The sequence below is a fragment of the Electrophorus electricus genome, chromosome 22 (genome assembly GCF_041902795.1).
Source record: "Electrophorus electricus isolate QZ-2024a chromosome 22, ASM4190279v1, whole genome shotgun sequence".
NCBI lineage: Eukaryota > Metazoa > Chordata > Actinopteri > Gymnotiformes > Gymnotidae > Electrophorus > Electrophorus electricus.
The window spans coordinates 3450001-3477595 of NC_137518.1; the positions used below are offsets into that span (position 1 = coordinate 3450001).

General features: G+C 45.6%; 1 protein-coding gene across 1 annotated transcript in view; it reads left to right on the top strand.

Moving 5' to 3' along the window:
- Positions 1–27595, top strand: part of foxj3 (forkhead box J3) — an 87331-nt gene that overhangs the window by 40797 nt on the left and 18939 nt on the right. The window contains exons 2-3 of the mRNA XM_035520299.2: positions 3756–4239; positions 25435–25509. Coding sequence (XP_035376192.1) covers positions 3919–4239; positions 25435–25509 — 396 coding nt within the window. The 5' untranslated portion in view covers positions 3756–3918. The remainder of the gene's footprint in view (positions 1–3755; positions 4240–25434; positions 25510–27595) is intronic.

A 27595-nucleotide genomic window follows, 5' to 3' on the forward strand; every position in this document is an offset into this window, starting at 1 on the left:
AACAGTTGACAAGAAATCCCCAACATATCAGATCTGCCTGTGTGCGTGTGCTGCTCTAAAGAAGCCCAGTGAGAGACACACACACACAGATGTGCATACATATACACATGCATCACACGTACATATATGTCCATTCACAGACACACCCTATCACACGTGTGCTCGCCCATTTTTTTATTGTGTGTGCGCACGTGTGCTCTGAACCGTGCTGGGACCCTGTAAGGAACAGCAAGGCATACTCAGCATTGAGGGGAGCGGCGCAGCAATTGACACATCCTTAAAAAAAAACGACAGGTAACGACTGGATTATTAATGTTCCCATCCTGGGGTTAGTTTCAGCGGAACCATTAAGCCCTTAATGGAGAGGGAAGACTGACAGTAAAAGCCGCTGCTGTTAGCCTGCTGCTAGAGACTAGTGCCAGCGTAGCCGCCGTGCACAATCACGCCGCTCTGGAACTCCAGAACACAAAGCCGGCCCGTTGCTATTTTTGTATTTGTCGCTTTTTAAAATAACTGTAAGCCGTCCGCCTCGGGGCTGGAAAAAGTGAGGAATCTCCCTTTGACTGGAGGGCAGGTGAGTGCCTTTCCCACCTCTCCCTGTTGTTCCTGCTCTTGTGAAGACAACGGCGGTGCCGCTCTACACACTGTAATAACGCTGTTGATATGGAAGGTATGGCCTGGGTTTCGGTTACAAGTGGAGATGCCAAGGGCTTGTTACCAGGTTACAGCACTGTTGTTGTTGTTGAGGCAGTGTGCCAGATCTTCAGGCTGTGTGAAGGATTCTCAAAGCGTGGCTCCCCTCTGCCCAGGACAGTACAGGACCCCTCCTCCGTAGACACACACACTTACTAATGCATGTGCGTTTTCTCTCTCTCTCCCTCTCTCTCTCTCCCTCTCTGCCTGCACCCATGCTTTCAAACATTCTACATACACACATACTGAGCCTTCCTCTTTCTACACACACATTCACCAGTAATGTAAATATTTTTCATTGTTTTACTTATACAAGAAGGGCTTGGTGATGGGGCAAAAACACTGTTGTAATTGCAGATTAATATCCTGATTGACATTGCATTTTTTATTTTTTTTTTTATTTTTTTTGCGTATACTACTAACTAGTAACTACTGCTTAAAAATGTCTTCTGAAAACATGCTAGCCTTCTATATTTTGCTGTTCTAAAACAAGCCAGTTTTACGCTTATTGTTCATTTACTTTCAGATGTTTAAACCCAAGTAAGGTCAAGTAAAATTAATCATGTGATTATAGACACTGAAGCAGTGGGGTATGACACCTGCTACAAGGCCTGAGTTGTCAGTACGTGCTCGCTGGTGCATGAATTAAGCAACATATCAACAGGGTGGGGTTAGAAAATTGTTGAATACATTTACTATGTTATGTGGGATCCGCCTGGGTTGTAGCAGCAGACTACATACCTGCAAACATATAGCTGATAGAATCTCCCTTCAGGGTTTGTTCTGGTCTGCCTGTAATGATTAACATGGTTTGGCAGTCTCACTACATCATAGGTGAGACATCATAGCTGTGTCTCAGTGACATGAAAGTTTTTCATGATAGGAATCAATGCTTTGCTTTCAGAGTCTTACTGCAACACACTTAGTAACTTGGTAGGTGATGTAATACATCAGCAATAATCGCAAAGCGCAACTTGATGTGTAATTGCAGAACCTTAAACCATTGCCTGCATCTTGGCTTGGAAGAAGTGAAGGGGAGGGGCGAACCCCCCCCCCCCCCCAATGTTTTCAAAAGCACCGTTGTTCTCTTCCGGCACAGGCAGTGACTGTCGCATCAAAGCCACAGCGCTCCGTGTTTGCCGTGCTCCGCTCCCGAGGGTTAGCTCTGGCAGGCTGACCCGGTTAACCCCAGCGCCTGGCTGGCTGACCAGCGGGCTGCACTCTCCATCTCATGCTCACCGTCTGCTGCTCAGCACCGCCCACCCCTTTGCTCTGACTGCACCCTTTGCCCTGCCCCCACAATTTGCTCCATCTCCACCCCTTGCACAGCGACAGGCTGGGGCCTGTTGCAGGACATGAACCCAGCCACCAGCACTAATAACGGAAGATGCTTGCAGTACTTTCATGCCTGCCTTCGGTGTGCTAATGAAGACCCCAGTGCTTTGCAGACACCCCCCGAGCTCCTAGGTCAGAATGGCCACTGCTGTTGGGAGCGTTCCAAGCTAGAAACTTCCTGCGACTGTGCCATTTGTGATTTCTTAAGGATGTAATTATTTCACAGGTGTTGTAACAATGTTTAAATGCTGGGGTCATGTTGGAGGACGAAGCCAATGAGCAAATAATCCTAAAAGCCGTCTTGGACGGGAAGAATCTGCGAATTTGAACTTGCCATTTTGGCAGTGGTAGCTCAGTCGTTAAGGTACTTAACTTGTAGTCAGAAGGTTGCTGGTTGAAGCCCCACCACTGCCAAGTTGCCAGTGTTGGACCCCTGAGCAAGACCCTTAACCCTCAATTGCTCAAGTTGTACTCAGTCATAATTGTAAATCACTTTGGATTAAAGCGTGAGCTAAATGCCATAAATGTTCAGGCCTCTGTCCTTATACTGCTATGATATTGGGCTGTGCGTGATCTGATTGGCTTTTCTTTCTGCATGATATGATTGGTTTCTCTCTGTAGAGAGATGCACTCCACAGGACTTTGATTTAATTACAAAACGTTCTCAGACATCCTTTTTCACCAGTGTAGAGGTCATAAATTAGAATGGTAGGTTTTGTCCTTTGTGGAAAGGGTTTAGTCGCCTCCGACCCTCATCTTTTCCATGAAAACCTTTCAAATTAGAGGGTCATGACTCACCTTTTGTGAAAATGACAGTGTGATGGGTGGAAAGTAAGAGTCTGTCATAGCAATCTCTTTTATCAAGTTTCAGTGGTTTACCTCAATCTCACATTCACTTTTCTCCATTGTGGAATTTCAATAAAAGTGTCTCTCTCTGGTCCCCTGAGGACCTGGAGGTATTTTAATGCTCGGATTGTCAGAGAATTACATGGAATACTCACCTCTCTGCTTTCTCTTCAACTGCGGAGTGGTCTGTGCATCGCGGGTTTCCAGTGAGTGGGGTTTGATGACGCCAACTGATTGCACATGTGTGCCTGTGCTGGGACCCCTGTCCTCACTGCTATTCTAGGAGCAGAGGAGGGCATAGTGGCCAAAACACAAGGTTGTTTGTGGGCAGGGAGTGCAGTCATAGGTTGGAACAAGTGCCTATGGACCCAGCTCTTGGCATGTTGACAATTCCTGGCCTTGTTTACAAGCCAGTCGTGGCTGGCCAGAGGGGGGGGGGGGGGGAAGCTAAGGATTGGAGCGGAGAGGGTTACTACCCGCAGCAGAATCGGAATTCCTGGTGCGCCAGTCCTCCATTTGGCTGGCAGTTGTGAAAACAATTCCCCAGCATTTACTGAGTTTGCGGGGTCAGATTGCTGCAGAGTGAGTCAGAGTGCCAGAGCGCGCGGGACGGAGACATCCCTGGCCCGCGCTGCGTAGGGCCTGGCGCCGTCTTCCGGCTCGGCGCCCGCGCCACAGTGCCACTCCACACACACAGCGCTACTCGTTACTGCGCGCTAATTAAAAGGGCTGTGTGACAGCAGCCAGACTGGCTTTGCCTACCAGGGCTCCGTGTGCTGGGAGGAGACGGCCCACTCTGCGTTTCACTGCTGTGCAGTAAACTGACTCCCCTGTTCTGGGTTTTTTTTTTTTTTTTTTTTTTTTCTTTCTTTCCTCTGCAGGTTTGATTTGGAGCTGCTAGGCTACATTTGACTGTGACCCGAGGGAGACCCCCCGCTCACGGCGCCAACCTCGGCCGATCTCCGTCCGCCGACACCGCCCGAGCCCTCCCCCATCCCTTCTTTCCTTCCCTCCCTCCCTCCCTCCCCCCCTCCCCTTGCCACCATGACCTCGGAGCTGGAGAGTAGCCTGACGTCCATGGACTGGCTGCCACAGCTGACCATGCGGGCTGCCATCCAGAAGGCAGACGCCCAGAACGCCCACGGGCCAGGCATGGCCAAGAAGAGCGCTCTGCTGGACCCCAACACCACACTGGATCAGGAGGAGGTGCAGCAGCACAAGGACGGGAAGCCGCCCTACAGCTACGCCAGCCTCATCACCTTCGCCATCAACAGCTCGCCAAAGAAGAAAATGACCCTGAGCGAGATCTATCAGTGGATCTGTGACAATTTCCCCTACTACCGGGAGGCAGGCAGTGGCTGGAAGGTAAGGGGGAACGCGTGCAAACGGCTCCGACTAAATTATTTGTCATTATTTGCTTTCTGCCCGTCAGACACATTTGCATGCGTGCTAGTGACATCCCCTCCACTTAAATGCAATCAGTGTACCAAATCAGCCCTGAATTCAAGCAGGAGGAGACAGCCAAGGTTAACGTGTGAAATTATTCTAATTTCTTATGCTGTCAAGTTGTTTTGCTGTGGATTATTTTGCAAATATAAAGGTAGAGAATGATTCACAAGCATCACTTTCATTTTGTGAAGAAAACGTGTTCTGATCTGGTTATAAGCATTAATATTTGACACAGTCTCTTGTGTCTTTCAAAAAAAAGGAGAAAATAGAGGCTGTTTTGCAGACAGAAATGTGAGCGTGGAAAGTGTTGATATTCAGAGAGGCAGACCTATCCGAACGAGCCGTAGACAAAAATCTCCCATTCACGGATTGTATTATTCATGCCAGATGCCTTGATACAAGTCCATTATGTGAGAGAGCCATTGCCATGTCATCATCTGAAGGAGCGTATGATATACAGAGATGAAGCCATGCTGATTGCCTTTTAAAGAGCGGAGATGGAAATTGATATTAGAATGAGCTTTCCAATCAGTTGACATTTATTGCCAATAGAATTGGCACCGCGGCTTTATTGCAGTCGAGACAAGACGTATGCGTTCATATCCGCGAGACACATGCAATGTGTGGGAGCGGGTTTCAACCCACTCCCCTTTTCTTCTTCTTTTTCCTGTGAAGCAGATGTTTACATTAGTCTATACAAGGCTGCACAAGCTTATAGAAGTTCAGAGATCACCAAGACACTGTTGCCATAATTTTTTATTTATTTGACGGTTTATTTTTAATTCCTCCCCCATTTGATAAACACCGAATCAAAACCTGAAATTAAATGCTTCTCACAGTGCCCCCTTGTCTTTTCCAATTATTTGAAAAGATTCTCATGTACCTTTACTCAAAATTGCTAAGGCTTTTGAAGCTGTGTTTTTTGGAAATGCTGCCGTATTGTAAAAGCTCATGAATCCAGACAGGTGATTTTGAGGTCATGGAGGTATTAACACTCTGCGATTCGTGCAGTGAATTTGTAACTCTGGCTTGTTTGGTTTCTCCTCGCTCACCCTCTTGCTGTGAGTGCGTGTTTGTGCGCTCTCACTTGCTAGTCCCTAGAAAATGCAGAAGTTAAATCTTCCCTCGTGCCTTAGTGCCTGTTGTGACAGACGTCTGTCCTCTTGCCCCTGGCCTGTATTGTGAACTGACACAACGAATGGATTTTGGCGTTTCTCGTTCGCTGAAAGCACAGTATCTGCAAGGCTTTAGCCCTGACTCACGCAAGCCTGTTTCACTGGCGTCAGATGTGACCTAGTGCTTCTAAGTGCCATTTCTATGAAATGCTACTTGTATACATGACTCTCATTTGGTGGACGCAATAACCCCCCCCCCCCCCCCCCAAAAAAAAAAAAAAATCGCAAAGTGTACCTGAGACATGTGAATAGCAGTCATGTTATGGAAGGAAAGTGCAAATACATTTTTGTCTGTTACCATAACATTTGATCAACCAAGTACTTACAGGGAGAAATCTATAGAAGTCAATTAATATTGCATCAGCTTGTCAATCTCATTCTGTGGGGACATGTCAGTTCCACTTGTGATACAAACCTTTCTGTATTGTGTACAGAGGGAACCACAAATGTCAACTGGGAGGGTGTTGGTTTGTTTTTGGGTTTTTGTGTGTGTGTGCGTGGTTCTGCGTGTAGAAGCAGCTGTGCTGTTTACCCAAAAGGTGGTTGAAATCAAAGGCAAAACCATACTGATTAACTCTGTCTGAAGGTGCGCACTTGTAGATGCATATGGTGAGGCAGACAGACCAGCTATGGTGTCTGCCTGTATAATGTGAAGGAGGAGAGCGTGGCTCAGACAGAGAGAGATAACAGTGCTCAACTGGTTAGGGCACATTCACAACACACTCTGCCTGTGGCTTTTGTGTGCGTGCGTTATTGCATTATAATTATTATACTTAATAAATAATATACTGGTGTGTATTAAAGTGATATAAGCAGAGAGGGTTTTTTTGTGGTTTTTTTTGTAATATGGAGGGCCTGAATGTCACCTGTGAAACCTAAATCTGTTCTGTCCTATAGTTTGTGTTTGTGTCTGTCGGCTACTGGCAGTACAGTATTGGTGCATTGGCACATACGTTGGTGCATGCAGTCGGGGTGAATGTAGGTCGAGATGCAGTCACCGCTCCGCTGTTCCCCTGGAGATGTCAGCAGCAGGAATTTACGACCCAGCGCACGCACATGTCTGTTCTCTATGATAATGCAAGCTGCACTGGAGAGATGAGACCGGGCTAATCCGGACGGCAGCTCACTCATTTAATCATCTCAATAGAACTCCATTAGCCAACGCTTTTAAGAAATATCAATACGTGCTGTCAATAAGAGAAGATAATTCATCAAGGTCAAAATGTATTCATGCAGTATTAGGGGAGTGGGGATATGCAGAAGCAATGTCCGGGAGCATTGCAATTAGCTCCTTCCAGAGCAGTTTGATGAATTTTAGAACCCACCGTGTTTCACAGGGATATGGACCATGCAGGGCTCTTTCTTTTTGTTTGTATGTGTGTGCATTTGTTTGTGTGTGTGTTCAAGAAGCTAGAACATCACATGCACAGAGCATTTTTTTCCATTGTTTTGTTCTAAAATCTATATGAAAAAAGGTATCTCAATTCTTTGTATGTTATTCAGTTCAATATCATATCACAGTGCCATACTTTTTATGGGGATTTTTTTCTCTCCACTGTATATGTCTCTAAAATAGACCTCTTGTTTTGGAGACCTTGGTCATGTCCTGATGGTCCCAGCATGCTTGTGTGCCAGACCTTGTACTGGTGTCTTCCCGAACAAGGCTGCAAATGAGATTAATTTGGCCTCTCTCAGGTTGAGCAGCTCGCGGTTACCTGTCAGCTACACATCACATCGATGCTTAATGCTCCGGAGATGCAATATCGTCTGAGCTTGCAAGTGTGACACCAGCTAGGCCCGGCTTTAAGTGCTTCTGATGAGTTTTAAGTCGTCAAAGCCCACCTGACCCAGAGCGTTTTCATGGGCGTGTGTGTGTGTGTGTGTGTGTGTGTGTGTGTGTGTGTGTGTGTGTGTGTGTGTGTGTGTGGCTGTTCTCACAATCACAGGAGGCATTAGGTGTTAGAGGCATTAAGTGTGTGGATGTCAATTGGGAGGGTTGATTATCAGGGACCCTCCATGTAAAAGCTCTTGTTATCCTTTTGAGGGTTGAGCTCTGTGCTTACTAAACACATTCATAATGCTACTGCAGACAAAAATCTGATCAGGTTGCAATGGAAACGTTGAAGGGGTGTGTGTGGGTGGGTGTGTGTGTGTGTGTTGCCGATGAGGTCACCGATATGGGAGCTGCACAGTAAGGCCCTCAAACAGCTGTCGCCAGGCGCTCTGCACTTTAAGCCCCTCCTACAACAAATACCAACGATGCTTTGCAGTAATCGCTGGCCAGATTTTGGGTTATGGCCCCTCCACCCATGTGCCAGACCCAATCTTGGTCCGGCGGGTTTTTCCAACACAGATAGCAAATCCGAACTAGTGGCAGCAGTGCCGCCGGACTTCCCATCGCCTTCTCCTGTGAGCGCGGGAATGCTGCAGTCAATCTTGAGCGTTTCTCGACAGGTTAACAAATGCTTGAGAGATTTGTTCTGGGGGCTTCTTCACTCTAGATGATTGTTGCCACACCCCCAATCCCCCCTGCCATGTATCTGCACCTGTATGCAGCAAATAGGCAAAACAAAGAGAGCCATTCACTGTGAACGTGCACCGTCATCACCACAGCAGCAGTCGGTGAACTTTTAGGTCACTACAGATGCACGGTTATGCTGACCGAGCCCAAATCTGCAGTGGTTTAGAAGTGCAGCGCACCGCTCCGCTCCTGCAGAGCAAACCCAGCGTTTTGATCTCATTATGAAATGCAAATGGCCAGCAACCTAAACAGATCAAAGGTGGCCTCCACCGTTGGATAGCCAGCGCAGGAACGGCTGCCCGGGGCCCCCTTGCTATTTTTTTGATTAAGTGATTTTGGTGAGCCGCTTCTCCCTCTCCTCGGGGTGTTATTTACTTTGGAGATAGTGTTCCTGCACACGCGGGAGCAGAGCAACCGGCACGTCTGCCTCCCGTAGCCGTTATTCAAATGTGGCGGCGGTTCAGGTGTGCTCTCCGCGGTTCCATATCTCCCCATCCAAGCTTGAGTCGCCGTGCTCAGAGTCTGGAGATGTAAAATTGCTTCAGTCCTCGTCTCCCCGATTTCTCCATCTGCTCCTGCAGCCTGGATCATCATTACGCCGTTAAGCAAGCATTTAAATTTTAAACGCTCTGCTGATGTTGAATAATGTAGGAGGTGAGGTACAGTAAATGTTCAGAGAAAAATCTACCTGCTTCTGTCTATTTATTTATTTATTTAATTTTAATTTTTTGTTCCTCCCCCTGTTTAGCTTCTTAAAATACAGTCCCCAAGCAGAACATGAGAACCTGAAAATCTCACTGTGCATTTATTAGGCGCTGTGGTTTGTTGCCGTATTTTTAGCTCTGCAGCTTCTCCCTGCCTCCCTTCCAGATTGCTTTTAATTGTGGCAGCAGAAGTGGCTGTGTCGGTGGTGGGAGTGGTGGTGATTCATCCTGCAGCCAGTCGGTCTCCTGCAGCGAGACGGGCTCCAGTGTCAGGAAGCTCCTGCCTGGGCTCTCCACCCACCAGCCTCACCTTTCCCCCAGCCCACTCATGGCCCATCTCGCACTCGGAGCAGGTGGGCGGCGAGCGCAGGTAGGCCTGGCAGCCACGCCGGCTCTCTGCGGTCCGCCGAGCAAGGCGTTGACACGGGCGAGGAGAATTTAACCAGGCTGACGGGTGCGTATCCGCACCGTGTGCATTGCTCCACTGTTGCATTTGACTGGCTATGTAACTGTCATTGCTTATGACCTTTCTTCTCTGTCTGTCTTTCTCTGTATCTCCTTTCTTCCCTCTCTACTCGTCAAACTTGCTAAAGCATTACATAGAGCCTCCCTGCTACCTTCTTAAACTACTTCCTAGAGATGTATTTTATACACAGGTGGGGAGCATCAATCATTTGTCTTTCATTGATTGATCCAGCCTCGGTGTCAGGCCTGTTGTGTAGTCAGTGCTTCACACAAGGTGGTAAAACCCCTATTCTTTTGTATTTCATGGAATGCTAAAACATTGGCATTAACTTTTATAGTATTCTCAGTTAGGTAGTACCAGATGAGGTCTTGTAGGTCTCTGTACTAGAGGGATTGTTTTTGAAGTGCTAAGTATTTGAGGGTTCGTGTTGGGTGCGGGAGAGCATTTGCTTTTCAAGTTTTATATGCGTGTGCGTTGATGGCTCTGGAAAAGGAGGAAGGTACTGAAAATGTGTACGATTTTTCCAGTGGTATCGACATGTACGGAGCCGGAGACCATGAAGTGCAGTATGCCCTGACCTTGCGTTTGTCTTCCATCTGTCAGGTTGGAGGTGCTGTTAATACAGATAGCTAGGGGAGGTCACCCTTTTTGCATATTTAATATTATGAACTGGTAGTAATCTAAGGAACTTCAAAAACATCTCATAAAACCAGAAATACTATTGGTTTAGTCATAAATTGAGCAAGCACCACCCCACCCCACCCCCCCAATTGCAGAACCTAAACTCCAGAGGTAGTCAGGCTGGATCCCAGTCCTCCATTATGTTTTCATTGGTCTGAAACTCATTTCAGAGCAGTTGTTTCTGTCTCCCCCTCTCCTCATTATTATTATCCAAAGCTCAAGTTAATTTATGTGTTCTCTAGCTAACAATAAACTTAACGAACTAGATAATCCCTTCTGCAGACTCAGCAAAGTCTCAAGATATTTTGTCGTCATTTATTTCTGATATAGTCTCAGGAGACACTTAAGTAGAAACTGCTGCCTTGTAGCTGCTCTCACTGACCACTTCAATAGGCACAGTTGTCCTACGGGCGTGTTTTACACAAGTACAGACTGTACCCTGTCTGTTGACATGCACAATTTGTCAACCCTCCTTTATTCATGGATTGCACTGCATACCTCTTGGACTTAAAATGGGTTTAACAGAATGATGCATTCTGGAAAAACTGAACAGAAATAGGTACGTACTATGTGGGAACGTCCACTTATACTTACCTTTTTGAGAAATAATAGTTCTAAAAGTAATAGAGAAACAGATCAGACAGTCTCTTCCAGAGTCTCCGCAAGTCTGTCTCCTTGGAGACGAGTCACTGGTACCATCGGGAATCACTGAAGTAGAGTTTGGGCTAGCTCTCACAGGATTTATAGTAGCAACCAGACTAATTTTGTGTAAGTGGAAGAGCACATATACACCAGAGATTAGGCTTATGACAGAAACGACCTCAATGGAAATTAAGATATTTAATGTGAGCAATTCTCAAAGAAAATTTAACCAGACTTGGGATAACTTTCTTATTTATATTGGGGATATACATTAGAGGGGAATGAAAGTTGCCACGGCGACAGCGATGGTGCGGTGGGGTGTTTAGTGCTGCAGCTTTAGCTTGTGTTTTTGTTGTTTATTAGTTTGTTTGATAATTAAAAACATTTTCCTCCCTCATAAATTTTGTTTAGGGGTAAATGCTGGCAGGATTATATGCTCCTACAAGCAGGGGAACTACAAATGTTTCTTTTTGTGGTGTTATATTATCTCTAGATGGAAGTATTTTGAAATGGAAAACTAATAAAAAAAAAAAAATTTAAACCCCCCCCGGCCAAAAAAAACCCCCAAAACACACGCTTTAATTCTGTGTCTGACCACAGTAGCACTTTTAACACTGACATGATGGCATAGGTGTAGCTGTTCAGCAAGTTTTTCAGGCATAGCAGGACAGAGTGCTGCAGCAGTGCAGACATCTGCAACAGGCTGGCTAACACCGAGCTAGAGGATAGACAACAGAAACGGTACATTGATGTGTTGTGGTTGAACAGCCACAGAGTGCATAAGAGTATTTAATACAAAAAGGTCTGGTTAAAGATTTGAACAATAGAGTAAAGAAGACAGAGATTTGCACACTTGAAATCAGTCTTCCAAAGTGATCCTCTTAGTTATGGAATTAAAGGCCCAAGATGCTTCCAGACCTGAAGCCTGTGTGCTGTGTTCCAGGATTGTAGTCCCAGTTCTATCCATACCCCGATTTTAAAATGATATACTGTGGTGCACATGTAATATAGTACACATCGGGTTTTATTAGAGTTATATTATTCTACTTGTACATTTAATGTGAAGCAGTACTGTGGATGATGATGATGATGATGATGATGATTTTGGATCTGCTGCTGTTCACTGGAGGGTTAGGATTAGTGTTGGGCTTGGGGTTAGTATTAGGGTTGAGGTTGGTGGGGAGGCTGGTGAGTGTGCAGACACTTGGAGAAGGGTATAAAGACTAACAGAGCAGCATGTGGTTTTCGACAACCAGACACGTTTATCTTTCAGAAACTCGATATTCATATACTGTTAGCATCTCTCCTCCCTTTGTCCAGTTTTCCTTCAGCTTTCCTGTCCTCCAGAAAAACCTCTCTTGTTGATTAGGAAACAACTGGAAGATAAAGCAATCTGTTGTTGCCTGTCTTATAAATAAAGAATAATATTTAATAGTACAATTAAAAATGGTTCAGGCAAAAAAAACAAAACACCTTTAATTTTGTTCAAATCTGCATGACTGGTAAAACTAGCAGCCAAAGCATTTTAATCAGCTGTTGCATCAGAAACAGAATAAAAAGCACAATAATGTCCTATTAAACATGAAAAGAGCAACACTTCAGTTATGGCAAAAACTAGGTTCCAAGTTGTGGAGTGACCTAGGTCCAACATGTCGTCGTCCTCGTCCTCCTCCTCCTCCTCTGTGTCCAAGGATACAAGTCCATGCAGGTTCTGAATCCAGTTCATTCTAACCAAAATATTCTACATCGCTGTAGTATCTTTTGGTGCGAAAACAAGACCATTCAAATCAAGTATAACTAAATATAAAATAACTTGGAAAAGAATCAGTGTGTTTAAAATCTGTCTAAAGCTTTCTAAATGACAAGGCTAGGCTTGAAGACATTTGAAGGTCATCTCAAGTATTTGCCTGTTAATGAATGCATTGAACACTAGGTGTGGCCTGTTCTGCTGTGGTGGGCTTTTTATTTTTTATAAATATTATAAATACCTCAGGTCTTCCTGGTGGGTTGATGTCAGGCTGGGATGGTGCCATTCATGAGATACAGGGACGCGCTGCAGAACAGTCTCAGTGGTGGCAGCTGGCGCTTCACTTTAAGCTGTCTGCTGCTGTACTACTGTTGGGTATTGCACCATGTACCAGAATGAACGATATCTTGTTCCAATATATACATGGAGGAATCGATGGAAAGCCTAATTTGAGAGTGGGTGGGATCGGCAAACTTAAATGGTTAACCTCATGCTAACTACTGCAGTACAGATCTAAGGATGGAGGCCGGAACTGAGCCGACTCTACCTTCTGAAGTCCAGACCGAGGAAAACATAACAGAGAAGGAACTGGGGATATATGGACTGCTCTGGACTTCTGCGTCTGCATTGTGAATTATCTCATATTAACAGGGTGAAGACAAGCGGAGAAAGGGCACTACTCCACCAACAGACTTCAGAACTGAGCTGTGTGAAGTCGTCTTAAGAATTGAACTTACAAGTGTGTTCTATTTCATTTACATGGTCCGGGTAATTTTCACTCTTTAAAAAAAAAAATAAATAAAAAGATTTGTTTTTGGTTCACCACACTTTCCTCCAACCACATTTTAGATTGCGTTGTATTTTCAAATTCTTGGGCAGTGGGGATGAATTGCATTAAAGTAAACATGTCAGGAGTTCTCCTCATTTGAGCAGCAAGCCTGTCTGTTCATTAACTGGGGTTGGGGAGGCCTGAGTGTGGCTGTTCTTTAGCCTCCAGAGAGAGCGCCACTGAGCCATGATGAATATCTGCATGCTATAAATAGGCGCTGGTCCTTGGAATCTGCCTTTAACTCTAACTCTAAATTGACCTCGTGAATGTGGCATGGCTAGACTGGGTGTTATAGTTGGCATTGGGTAGATAAAAAAAAAAAAAAGAAATAATAATATGTATATAATTTTCTAAATCATCAATATTCGGTTTTTAAAAACCTCTTTTTTTAATGAATTACATTTATTTAATTTTTTTTGTTGTTGTACTTTGATTTGTGTTTTTAGATTTAAAAACAAAAAATCCTTAAAGTCATCCTCTTACCTTTTAGTTCTGGTTTCCTCCTTCAGAGCTCTGCTCTTAATTTGTCACACCCACCATCTCCTGCTACCCTCTCTAAAGACACAACCCCCCACACCCCCCAAAAAAAGAAGAAAAAAGCTGAGAACAGGTTCAGTGGTAATTAGTGGATGTGGTTGGGTGGTTGGTGTTAGTACTGTGGACCGTGAGATTCTGGGTTGGACTAAGACTGACCACACCGGAGCCTTAAGGAACAGGAAAGCTTAGGCACACTCTCACTGCTCTTGTTTAATTGTTTCGACCGCTTCTCACTTTAGTGTTTTGACATAATATGCAAAAGGGAAAATTGTGATATATAGATTTATGCCCATTCAGTTCAGTAGCTGGTTCCGCCCCCTCCCCTCCATATTTGGGAAGTGAGATTGTTTTCTTTTTGTGCCAGAGAAATTTGCCAAGCAAGTCAGAACAGCCGCAGTGCGCAGTGGGTAGCAATGGGAACGCGCTTAATAGCTGGAATGTTTCATCAGTTTTTATGCCCCTCTGACATGGGTTTAGCAGGCAGGCGTAGCAGACAGAGTGGCACCGAGCATGCAGTGTCACTGAGGGTATGGCATTCTGCCCAGGGATTCCATACAGAGTTCCCACACCAGAAATGTCACCGATCTCCACCACGTGCTTTCTCTCTGGCTTTTTGGGTGACTAAGGCTATCTGCGTTGGTGGCAGGGGGTATAAGGATTTTGAAGCCTAATGACTTGGCGCTATGTTTCTTGGCCAGGTGTCTGCAGAGTGAAATGCCCTGTAGCTCACAGGCACCAAGGGGAAATTGCAAGGATTTTTAAAATGGACAGATCATGTAGAGAGCCTGCGCTTATTTATTTATTTTTTTTCTTTCTTTCTTCCCTCCTCCTTCCTCTGCTCAGCTGAAACCGGGCTTCACGTTTTTTGGGGTCGTCTCCCATTCGTCTGAGGGCGTGCTCTAGGAAGGAAACTGGAGAGCAGAGGTCCAGTATCCTTAGAGGGGTCGGCGGACTCTGGGGGAGGGGGGCAGACAGGGCGGAGGCTGTGGGCCGGTAGCCAACTGCCGCCCCGTGATGGATGATGTGCTGGGCTGGCAGTGGTGCTCTGCCTCCCTGCACCTATCGACAGGCCTTTCCAGCATCACTCCAGCTAATCGCCACGCCGTCCGGCCGCAGATATGACACGTTAATTCCTCACTCGTGATTGCCCATTTGTCAATGTCAGCATCCTCAGCGTCGGTTTTTCTTCTGCTAATTTATCGAACAAAACATCCTATTAAAAAAAGAAGAAAAAAAGGAGGAGGGGGGGGTTGAATAAAGCACTGGAGAGAACGGATGGTAATAATATGCAGGAGTAGCCTACATAAGCAGAAATGCTTCCCTTGTCAAGGTGAAGTGGGCTGTCTTAAACATGCAGGATGGCGTGGGGCGGCTCAGCCAAGCTCTCTCTGCTGAAGCCGGACGGCTCTGGCTGCCAGGCCCTCGGCTGCCTTCCCCCTTATCAGGGCCAGCTGGCTCCAGGGCCACAGCCTTTCACCACCGGCTAATTGCCTCTGAATTAGACAATTAATGTGGCCTTGTAGAGGGCTGGCGTGTCTGTCTGGAGGGACGAAGGGGAGCAGAAGGTTGTCTAGCCTCTCCTCACCTCTGCAATGTATTATTTATGGGTCACTGTGCTTGACAGTTCTGCATTAACTTTCTTAATGGACTGTAGAGGGGGCTTGGACTCTGTTTTAAATCAGTAGTAACCCGAATACAAATTGCTAAGCTCGGTGTCCCCCACCTCCTTCAGTACCTCCCTTATTTATTTTTCACCTTTCTCTAGTTTTGTGTGGAGAGTGTTCGTTTAAGGCGGAGTCTGTGCTGTACAGGGCTCCCCCAGTGCTCCCCCTGCGGTCCTCCATGTGCCATAAATGGTGGTGGCACACGGGTGAGCAATGCTACCGAGTCACGACCAGCTCCCCCGCTACGTCCATCTCCGAGGTCTGCGGCCCAGCCTATTGCTTGGTGGCCAGCCATGTGCTAAACGCTCGAAGCACGATCACTGCGGCTGTGGGCACGCAGCACTTTCAGACAGGCGCGCTGTTGTATTTACAAGCCGACCGTGCTGAGCTGTGCTGTCTGCAGAGCTGGCCTAACAGACTGGAGTGTGCAACTGCAGTACACTTTTCTGGAGATTGGACTGCAATGCGTGCATGGAAGCTGGATTGTCACCTCTGCACCCATCATTAGCTTCATTGGCTGCACTAGTGGCTATTGACTGGATGGCATTTTAAGCACCTGTAAGATTAATGGAAGCCCTCACAGCTGCTGGTACGGGGGCACCTGTGCCAGCCGTGTTGAGCGGCCTCTTCTCCATGTGCTTCAGATGCCACTCGTGCACAGTAGCTGGTCCAAACTCTGTGTGCTGGTGACCCTCTGAATTTGGGTCTTCTCTCTGATTGGTAGCTGTTAAATGTGCCAGTTCAAGAGTAACTGGTCTTTTTTTGGAGTGTGTGTGTGTGTGTGTGTGCGTGCGCGCGCGCACTTCTGTTGTAATGGCTTTTGTCTTGATGTTGGCCTTAAACCAGCTCCCTTAGTGATATTTGTCAAATATCTCCCAATCCTCCAAAAAAAAAAAAAAACCTGACAATCAATGTGATAACCATTTATCAAGCATAGAGAAGCTCAGCATGGCTGCATCTCTTCAACTGCTGCCCCTGGAGATCTACTGTTCTGCTCCAACCCTCATCAAATACACCTGATTATACTAATCAGTTCCTTTTCAAACCCCTGATTGGCTGGATTGGTGTTGGATATAGGCCTAAGCTGATCTCTGCAGGAAGGCAGCTCTCCAGGAGCAGGGTTGGTGACCGTTGTTCTGCGGTCTGTGAACTGATATCTGCAGCAAGGCAGCTCTCCAGGAGCAGTGTTGGTTACCGCTGTTCTGGGGTCTGTGAACTGATATCTGCAGGAAGGCAGCTCTCCAGGAGCAGGGTTGGTTACCGCTGTTCTGGGGTCTGTGAACTGATATCTGCAGGAAGGCAGCTCTCCAGAAGCAGGGTTGGTTACCGCTGTTCTGGGGTCTGTGAACTGATATCTGCAGGTAAGCAGCACTTCAGAAGCAGGGTTGGTGACCGCTGTTCTGGGGTCTGTGAGCTGTCTCCCTGTTGCAAGTGTGTTTGGTATAGCCCGACCAATTAAAATGCACACTGCTGTGTCTTTGCGCTGCTCACTAGCACATAATTAGCCTATTTATGACATGAATCGGTAAATGCAGAGACCTTGTTTGTGCATTTTATTTGTTTGATGTGGCTTTCATGTTATCAGGAGTAACCAACTGCCATTTCAACTGTAATTGTCACATTTTAAGCAGTTCATTTTATTATTAAATCTTATTTGTCTTACACCAGCGTCAGTAGAATGCATTTTGATTTCATATATGTAGACTTAATTGAGGTCTACAAAGCACTGTGAGTTGGTTAATTGTATGCCAGTGCTAGAACCGAAGGTGACTTGGATTGAAGGTGACTATTTTCAATATATTATTGTCTTTCCTGCATTTATGAGCTGCTTGCTGAACCCAGGTGAGTGTGGTGTTGCTCATTTTCAACGCTGGTCTCAGGTTTGAAACGTTGCCCATGAGCATGAGGGTATTAAGCCGAGAAATCCTTCTGCTGGCTGAGGTCTTGAAGCCTCGGGCTTGAGGGCTAATGTTTCAGTTCTTGGTCTTGGCGTTGCATTGACGCACAGATCAATTTCACTGTTTTCACTCGTACTGTGCAAATCAAAAGAAGGAAGTCTTGGGCACGGCTGCTGTAATTTGGTAACTTTTATAACGTAGAGATGAGCTTTTAAGAGTGAGGGATGTGAATCTCTAGGTCTTCCCTTCCAACGATGGTGTTTGATGAGACATGGGGGTGGGGACGTGTGCATGCTGTCTTCTGCGTAATGGATTGAAAGATTGTGCAATTCAGGTTCTCGGTTTTAACTTGCAGTCCTTTTTTCCTTGCTTGCTTGCTTGTTTTTCTTCTTTCCACCAGCCAACATCCAGGCCCAGGGAGCAGTGTTTTGGTTTTGTTTTTTTTCCCCCTCCTTCCCTTCATCCTCCTTGTGGGTGTTGAGCTGGTGTAAGTTTATCAGGCACAGCAGTGTTGCTGAGCATTTCTACATGTGTCGGTGCCATTGCTGGGTTGAGGGTGGTCTGGCACCCAAAAATATCCAGCCAGCAATGGTCCCTAGAAGGGGCCAGAGGGGAGCTAGCGCAAATCGACAACAGATGGGCTGTAGATTCCAACTGTACACCTACAGTGTATGTGTTTGCATGCGCGCACGCACGCATGCATCTAGGTGTGTGTGTGTGTGTGATTCCTTCCTGTCAGACTGCAGTCAGAGGCAGTGCTGAGGATGGCCCGGCGGAGCTGTTGTCAGTGATTGTTTTAGACTCCTCCTCCTCCGAGCTGTCTGATTATTAAGAGGAGGGACTGATGCATGGCTCTCATCAGATCGCTCATTTGGAGCTGAGGGCCTGCGAGAAGGCTTTTAGGCAGGGTGAACAAGGGAGAGACGCCTAGCCTCCAGCCCTTACTCAGCTCTTGCAGCCTGGCGCACTGTTGTACGCGGCGTTCCACTGTCTGATATCCCTGACCTGATGTGGCTAGTTCGGAGTACACGAAGAGGGGTTTTTTGTTCCCCCCCCCCCCCCCCTTCTTTCTTCAATGGTGCCAGTGATGTTCTTAAGGCATGTGTGTGTGGTTTTTTTACATTTCTTTTTCTTTCTTTAAAAAAAAAAAAAATCAAGTTGGATGTTGCAATTATTGTGCTTGCTAGACTGTTTGGGACAGAAAGCTGTTCTACATGGGCATGATTTGGTTTAGAGTCGTCCCTTGGTTACAACCACAATCCGTTTAATGAAGATGCGTCCCACTGCACCGTTGCCTTTCTGTAAAGATATGGGCTCTAGGCTATAGCACAGCACTTTAATACAGTGTGTTCAGCTTGAAGTTGTCTAGACTTTGTTTTTTCTTATTGGCTTTTACTGTGATGGTCAAATACAAGTGTGACTCAAATAGAAGAGGATCATGGTGTTTCCGCTTTCTGAGGCTACACTCATTTCGGTTCTAGATTAGTCCAGTTATGTGGTTACCTCTCTTCTGTTACTGTGCCATTTTACCCAACATTGAGTCCCTTCTGTCATGGGTTTTTTTTTTCTTGGTTTGTTGTTTTTCTCCTCAGATGTCATTAGTAGGTGAGTGCCGAGGACAAAATCTAACTGAAACAATCCATGTCTGGACTGTACAGACCATAAAGGTGTGTTTTTTAAGTGAAAAATATTGAGCTAGCCTGTTCAGAGCCTCTTATCTCCCCTGGGGCCTACACGCGTTCGTTGGCGGGGGGGGCATTTTCAGCTCGCACTATAGGACAAATGAGGAAGAGGAGTGCAGTGGAGGTTTTTGATTAAAAAACGCTTTAAACTAGTGTCCTGCATCTTTTATAATCCTGTTCCCTGTCATTCCCCATTATACAGAGCACATTTCTTCCCTTGGGCCCTTTAAAAACCCTCAGGTGAATGCTTGTGGCGTGTGAAAGGGAGCTCTCTAAATGCAGGGCCAGACTAAATGCCGCAGCCTTGAATGCATCCTGAAAATTATACAGAAGGTTTTGAAAACTGCAGAGTGAGTTAGCAGTATAAAACGACGCAGGTCTGAGGTTATCCATAGCGCGGTAAGCACCCTTGGTGTGGAATGTGTTCTCTAGATGAAACTGAATGAATTGCCCAACCTGTTTTGTATTGCTCAGACCCCCCCCCCCCCCTCCCTCCCTGTAACTCATTTGAATTTTAGTGGTTTCCATTAAGAACTTTTCGCATTTTGCCAGTAAAGGACATGGAAGGTGTGTGTGTGTGTGTGTGTGTGTGTGCGTGTGCGTGTGCGTGTGCGTGTGTGTGTGTGTGTGTGTGTGCGTATGCGCCATACTAAAGGTTTCCAAATTTAGTCTTTGGTATTTTGACAGTAAAAACAGTGGAGCATTGTTGAAAATTTCAACAACATGACAAATAATGTTGTACTCAAATACTCGAGTTTCTCCAAGGGCAGAGTTGATTTAAAGGCACTGAAAGTGTTAGCAGTTGAACTACTCTCTATTGCACTTTTATTGAAGTGTGTTAACGCTCTCATGCACACTCCCTCCCAACGCCCCTCCCTTTTACATACCACTGTCTCCCTCTGCCTTTCTCTTTCCCTCTTACACCTTTTTAAAGTCCTTAATATCCTCGTACTTTTTTTTGATGAAAAATGTTGGGGGGGTATTGTTTGGACGGGTGTTTTGTTGTTTTTTTAAGCCTGTGCTTTTATCAAGTCAAACGCTCAACCAAGTGGGATGCGGAGGAAGATGGATGGGAGTGGTGATGGAGCTGCGCTGGACACTGTTGACTAGGAATCTCACTCTGCTTCATCACTTAAATGACAAACCAAATGAAGGTTACGTTGTATGTAAAACGAGGCAGGGCTAGGGTTGGTGTAGCCCTATGCAGCCATTGCTTACTATGTCAGGCCTTTGGAAGAGGCGGTGGGGGTGTAGGTGGGACTGTGCAAAGTATAAACATTACTACTATGTACAATGGATGTCATCCCCTTCTTAATTCTGTATTCAGCACAATTTTCTAAGCCTCACTTCCGTTATGTTGTACGTTATTAGCGGCCTAAATTAAACATGTATGAACATAGTTACATGAAAAATGGGTTTAATTTAAACACTAAATTAGTCTGTTCCCTAAAGTGTCATCTCATTTTATAGGGCATTCTTGACTGTTTAATTACTGCAGTATTCCAGTTAATGTAACTAGAACCCTGTGATACTGTGGTGTTGCATCATAGCCAAACTGACCACCCTCAACATATCCTCTATCTCACTGTGGGGTGTGAGCGTACTTTACAGCGCTTATAGTTTTCACACTGGCATGCGTCGGGTTGCAGAAAGAAACATCTTTACGAGTGTGTAAACCCCAGAGAAGTAAAGCTTTCTTAAGAAGACGAAACTCACTGCTGTAGTTGTCTCTGGTTTCCAGTTGTGGGATCTTTTGTCAGGCATAGTTGGCTGTAGTGCAGTTTCTCTGAGCTCTTGTGCAGTCACTGAGTGCAAGGTTTTGGGTTTACTCTGTATTTGCGGTACACACAGACCAGCGAGAGGGCAGTGCCGTTACGTTGGGAGGGTGGGGGGTCAAATCTCTCGGAGCCTAGCACATTCTGATTGGCACTTCTCTCCTGCTGGGTCTACGGGGGGTTGCTACACTCCCTTATCATCTCCACTTTCTCTCAGTCAATCACGGACTGCTCATCTGTGAGGCCAGTGGTGATGGGTTCTCCATGCTCTGTAAGTGGATTATCCCACTGCTACAGCCGGTCACCAGCACAGCACCTTCGCTTCCAGGAAGTGTCTGTTAAACACGGCTTCGGAGGCACTGCTGTCGGCTTCTCCACCCCTGTCCGCAAGGCGCACGCAGCTCTTCTCGCTAATGGTGAACAGAAGTGCCCTGCCCCTCCCCAAAAACATCCCTTTGCCACTGACAGGAAAATGCCAAGCCCTGCATTTTCCCACACCCATTATAAACAGACCCTGCCAACGTGCTAAATTCCCTAACTCGCACCCAGAAGCTTGTGTCTCGTGTTTGCAGCAAGCATGGAAGAACCCCATCTAGTTTCAGAAAATTGAAAAGCATGTGAAGGCTCATTTGTCTTCGTGTGGGATAAGACAAAGCGCTGTCTCGTTTGCCTGAGCAGGAAAAAAAAAAAAAGGTTTTCCTCTGTGTGAGGTGGCATTGGTGGAAGGGTCAGGAATTGCACAGAGAGGAATGCAGTGTGTTTCAGCCTGTGTTTGGGGTGACCCCTGACCCCACACGGGGCAGAAATACACCCCATCAACACCCCCCCTCTTTTCTCGTGTGTGTCTGTTGGGTTTTTTGATGCCCTGGCATGGCCTTCTTGGATGAAATACACTGTTAAAGGTTTCTGTGTATTAAAGCCTTTGTGCTCTGCTTTCTGTATTTATTATTTATGTTTTTGCACACTTGGAAAATAACCACATTTAGATGTTTTTGTGGATAGGGGTTCTGAAGGGACAAGTGTAGGAATTGGTCCTTCCTTGATCAGGAACTTGTCCTTTCCCAGAGGACTTCATCCAGCAGTGTCTCAGTTAATCCAAGCCATATCAACGTTTTAAAAGGCCAAAAACCTTACTAGACTGTAACTGGTGTAGAAGCTTGTGCTGATGAAGTCACTAAATGTCCAAAGCACGACTCATGTACATTTTCCCCATTCACAGGAGGAAGCAGAGACGTCCATGCTTGGACATTGAGTACTTTCCACGATCAATGCCGTGTTATTAAAGAACTGTAAAGAACTCTTCTGAGCACACAGACAAGCCTTAACAACACCTCCCTCACGCAAGAGCAGACGTCTCGTTAATGTTCTGCCCCGTGTTCAAAGACACGCCAGCATGCATGTCTGTTGTACTCGGCCCTTGTTCAGTTTGCCGCTACTCTTTCCTTGACTCGGTGTTCGTTTGAGAAGACCTGGTTTTTAATTTTATTTAGCTGGCTAAGCGTTTGTTGTGAGCAAGTTATGGCTTCCTTATTCCAACAATGCTTCTCTAGCTCTGCTCCGTCCAACTCGAGCAGCAGGCTCTGTTTGGCATGCGGACAGGGCTGGCCGCTTTTTTAACAGCACTGTAAAGATATTTGCTTCTGTTTGCGTAGTCTGACCTGATGCCTTTAGCTCAGCTAAGAATGCCATTTAACTGTCTGTTTCTGTCCATCACTGTAATAAGGCATAAGGTTCATTTACAAAATAATCGATTTCTGAAATTAATTTCTAAGCGATGATCTGTTAATACCAATGCTCAGAGCCTTTGCCTGGACACGTGTACCTTGAGCAGCCCTTCCCCATAATCTCTTGCTGATGAGTTTCTTCATGACCCAGTGTTGTGGTGGAGATGTCAGGGCTGGATCTGGAGGTTGCGTGGGGGCACAGTGTGGAGCTGATTGTGAATGCAGTGCCGCCTCCACACCAAGCACCTGACACCCGAGGAAGTTTGCCGGAGCCCCTGAGCCGGAGTCCCTAAGCAGAGCACAGTGGGGCTGTGGAGAGAAGGCGGCCATCAACACCCTCTTTCCACGGGCTCAGGCGGCCCAGGAGTTCAGCTCACTGCTGTGGATCACAACCTAGAGCACTGGGGCTGGGTCCTCCACACAGCACTCTGCTACTAATCCTGTCCCGCGTGGTCGGGGGCTGCAGCAGACCTCATGCGCCCTCGCCTGCTCCGCCTCCTTCCTTTCATCCATCGCTCCAGCACCCCCACACCACCTTTTGAGCTCCATCAGTCACACGCGTGTGTGCTGTACGGTACAGAATGATGTATTCGACAGGGCGAGCTGCTTGCAGTTTTTATTTGACAGCTCTGAGATATATTTCCATTCAGTCTTGACACAGCAAAGACAACCCCCCCCCCCTCGTTTTTAAGCCTTTAGCTTTACTTGTACAATTCGTTGACCTTGCAGACGATGTGAAGTAGCTGTCACTGAGAGGGTCTACAGCCGTAGCGGCGTTAATACTTCACCACACTCACAGCAGACGGGGCTTTTCCCTCACGCATGGGTGACCTTCAGGTACTGCTGTCAAACAGGTGGAAGTATGCAAGTGCACACGTCACCAGGCACCAAGCAATGCAGACTGTTGGTAGCTCATTAAAAAATAAAGTTAAGTGATGCTCCACACTGCGGTCAGAACCCATCAATGATTTAGGCAGAGAGCAAGGTGATGAAAAAATATGTTGTGTTCATGTGTGTCTGTGTGTGTGTGTGTGTCTGTCTGCATGCGCATCAGGCTGTCTGTCTGTCTGCGCGTCTCTCTCTCTCTGTGTGTGTGTGTGTGTGTGTGTGTGTGTGTGTGTGTGTGTGTGTGTGTGCGCGCGCGCACGCATTTAGGACTTAAAGCGTTACACATGCTGCTCAGACAGGCGGTTAGCTTGTCACATGCCCAGGCTGCTGGCTCGTTTCTGTGCAGCTAACGGACTCTGTGCATCAAACAGTGTCATTTATGGCACACTTGGCTTTACATTTTCTTTTTTTATTGTTTGTTAACATGCCTCCTTGTGTGAATTGGACGAATTCTTTCTCTGCATCCCTTGTGTGTTTGAGTTGGGCTAAAGCCGCGCTGTTCTGTAGTGTGATTTTATTTATTTTCTTTTTATTAATTTGTGTGCGCATTAGTGCAAGCGTCTTCTCTACCTTAAAACTGCAGGAAGTCTCCTTCCTATAGCTGGGTGCTGATATAATAAATATCAAACTCCTGAGGAGAACTCATCTGTGTGAGTTGTTGAGTCCTGTATTTCATCCCTAAAGATTTGACCTTTTCTTGCATTGCTGCATATGGCATGTTTCAGGAACTAGATGTATTTTGAACTTTGAAAGTTCATTTATTTGTGTTTAAAGCACTGAATGGTCTAGCCCCCTCTTATGTTGTCAATCTGCTCACACCCTTGACCTCTCAGCAATCTCTGAGATGGTCCTCGCAGAATTTGCTGGCTGTTTCTAGGGCTCATCTGAAACTTGAAGGTGATTGTGCTTTTGCGGTTTGGATCAGTTTATGTATAGTTTGATATGTTGTCTATTGAATCAGACTATGGATCAGTCTGCAGTCCAGTATTTGCCAAGCCCCTTCAGTTTTCATATCAGCTCTAAAAACCTGTTAGACAAACTTGCATATGAATTGTCAGAGACTGTGGTATTATGTGTTTACTCATTACTCATTTTATCATCTTGTGTCTTGAGATTTGATTTTAACTTGTTTTTATGGGGTTTTCGCATGTGTAGTTATTACAGTGGGTCTATGTACAGCACTTTTTTTTAATGCAAGTTGTTTAAAGGGTGCTTTATAAGTAACTCTTACTTACTTACTTTTTATTTATGCCATTTGTTTTCTCTTTAGTTTTAGGCCTGTTGAATGAAAGTTTGCTCATTTGTACAGTTCTGTAGATAAGCTCCACCCTACTCCTCTAGTATGAAGATTCCATAGCATTTTAGTGCACCCAAGTGTCTGTATGGTTTTGGGGGCAGGCCTGTGTGTTTCTTGAGCCGGGGTTCATGGCTGGTCTAAGGCTAGGTCTCCGGGAGACAGAATGGTGTGGCCTGATCTCTGCTTGAGACGCTTTCCTGCTGATTCATGGCCACAAGAGTGATGAACTGCCGGTGGGTCGTTAAGGAATCACATTAGAAAGAGTTAAAGACTGATTTGCATAATTCATCATGTCCTCTGTAGACCTATGATGATGGTGATGATTGTTTAAGTACCATGTGATGGTGGTACTGGGCTGTAGGGTTTTCCCATAAAAAAAGATGCTTTATATCTGCGGTGAGCTTTTTGTTTGTTTTTCTTTGGGGAGGTGTTTTTATTTTGGTGTTTATAAGAGATTTCAAAGATTTTTTTGCATTTATTTTTAGCCCCAGTGATACTCAAAGTTGACAGGTCAGGACTTTTTCACCCTCCTTACTTCATGCAGGTCTTCTAGAATTTTGCTGCTTTTGAGTCTCTCTCTTAGTGGCTTCTTCTGAGGAGGCATGAAGTTAAATCTCTAATATAGTTTTGAACCCGAGGTGGATGTCGCACCAGTGAAAAGATGCAGTCTTAGTGTATAATTCAGCTTCATTCCTTTTCTGTTCTGTTGTGAATCTGAACTGTCAGGACTGCACTGCTGTCTGGTAGGCAAGGACAGACTACTGGGAGATGAGTCCTGAAGGAATGCCGTTTTGTGCTTACCATCACTCTCGTAGACTGGACTCTCATTAACCTATTAAACTTTTTCCTCCATCCCTCTCTCTGTCTCTCTCCTCCCACAGAACTCAATACGGCACAATCTGTCACTGAACAAGTGTTTTCTCAAAGTGCCTCGCTCCAAAGATGACCCAGGAAAGGTAAGCTGTCCTCTACTTCATTAGAACGGGGGGGGGGGGGGGTTGTTTTTTTTAAATCCTTCTTTTGTCCATCTTTTCTTTTTCTTTTTATGGTCTCCTGCTTGCACTTTTTAGTGCAGTTTTATTTTTAATATCAACTTACTGTGTTTTACAAAAAGTCCAAATGATGCAGTACATTCATATCATTGCACATTTCTCTAGTGAGTGCAGACCGCGGATTCAGGTGTTTAAGAAATGCCTGTGTTCTTTTGGGGATGGAGCACAGACAGGGAGAGAGTGAGAGTTGCTTGCTTGCAGTAATGTTCTGAAAGTGCTCCCTAGAGCTGTGTGAGGGTGTGGCGGAGCCTTCTGCGCAGGGCACGGCAGCCTGTCTAGGCTGTAACACGCCTCTGGAGCCCTTGCACAGACCAGCGCTCCCCTGTGTAGAAGAATCCAACCTCTCTCTTTTGAAGAGCAGGACTAGGTGTGTGGGGTTTTTTTTTGGTTTTTTTTTGTGTGGTTTTTTTTTTTTCTCTCTCTTCTTCTTCTTCCCTCCCTACAAGTGGGAGTAGATTTTGGCAGACGAGGTTCTGTAATGTACTTTGTAAGGGATTTCACCAGCTAATCCGTCAGGCGTATGGTATAAGTGTAATTTCCCTGAATTACAGCAGATAGCAGAATAAAAACATCATAACCCAGGCCCACCCATCAGAATTACTTTTTTAATTTTAAGATTAAAATTAAAATTAAACTGGTTGAAACACAACTAGTGTAACTGTTTAAAGAGCGGGCTAGCATAAGTGTGTGTGTGTGTGTGTGTGTGTGTGTGTGTGTGTGTGTGTGTGTGTGTGTGTGTATATGTGTGTGTGTGTATATGTGTGTGTGTGTGTATATATATATGTATATGTAAAAAATATAGGCCTTATCCTCATATCCTAAAAGGTGATTTCTGTTTACCATTTTTTTTTAAATTACATTCTTCTTAGGTTAATTTGAGCAGAATCACACATTACTTTTCAGGCTTATAAAAAATTTACTGTCCATTCATCCTGGATGAATCACAGTGGTATTGACTTTAAATATTATGCCTCAGGTCAAGGTATTTCAGCTCAAGCAGGGCTTTAAGATGAATGTAAGTGAATATTAGTGATAAACATGTAGGTGTTGGGTTTAGTGGACGGTTAGGGGATAGTGAGAGGTGGTACAATACCTTTTTTTCTTTTTTTTTCTTTTTTTTTTTCTCTCTCCTCCTGGGTTTAGAGAAGCACGGCTTCCTGTCATGAGGTGCCACATGACCTGATGTATGACTAATGCATCTTGTGAAGCCCAAGAAAATATCTTTGCAACATTATGATAAATGTGCATGTAGCTTTGAGCACATCGGTGTTCCCCATGCCTGCTGTTGCTTACAGGTGCTCAGTAAACCTTCGCGAGTGTGTGTAATTTTGGTTCAACCAAATTCGGCCTCTTTTCTTTCTCCAATCCTCATCCAGACTCTTACCAGCACAACACAAATGCGCACAGCACATATGCGCTCAATGCACGCACACAGTCTCTCACTCTCTCACTCTCACTCACTCCCCCCCTCTCTCTCTGACACAGACAGTGAGGCATAAAGAGTGATACTGAGACATATGAGAGTATGGGGACTGAATGCTAATTTCATGTTTTGCTGTAATCCTCTGATATTGACACTCCTGGGAGCTACTCCACTAAATACAAAATAATCTATTGCTGTATGGATTCGATGCCGAATGCACAGCCAACAAGCTTGCATCCCTAATGTTCAATTTGGAATTTGCCCCCGCCCCCCAAGAAAAACTTCAAAGCCATGCGTGGCTCTCTTGATATGCTCCATCAATATTGTAATATGGTAGGAATATGGAGCCTGCTGCAGGTTGAGGGAGTACCAGAAGCATGTCTTTCAAAGAGATGGCAGAGGTGATGATAAACCGCACCACCTTAGTTTTCAAGCAGGCTGCCAGAAAGTGAGGCCCTCTTAATGTAGCAGTTACTTCACATCAAATTTGGACAGATCCCGTCCATATTTACTCTGGAGTTGGCCCTTATTTTGGAAACATGAATCCAGCATGCACCAAGCTTTGGC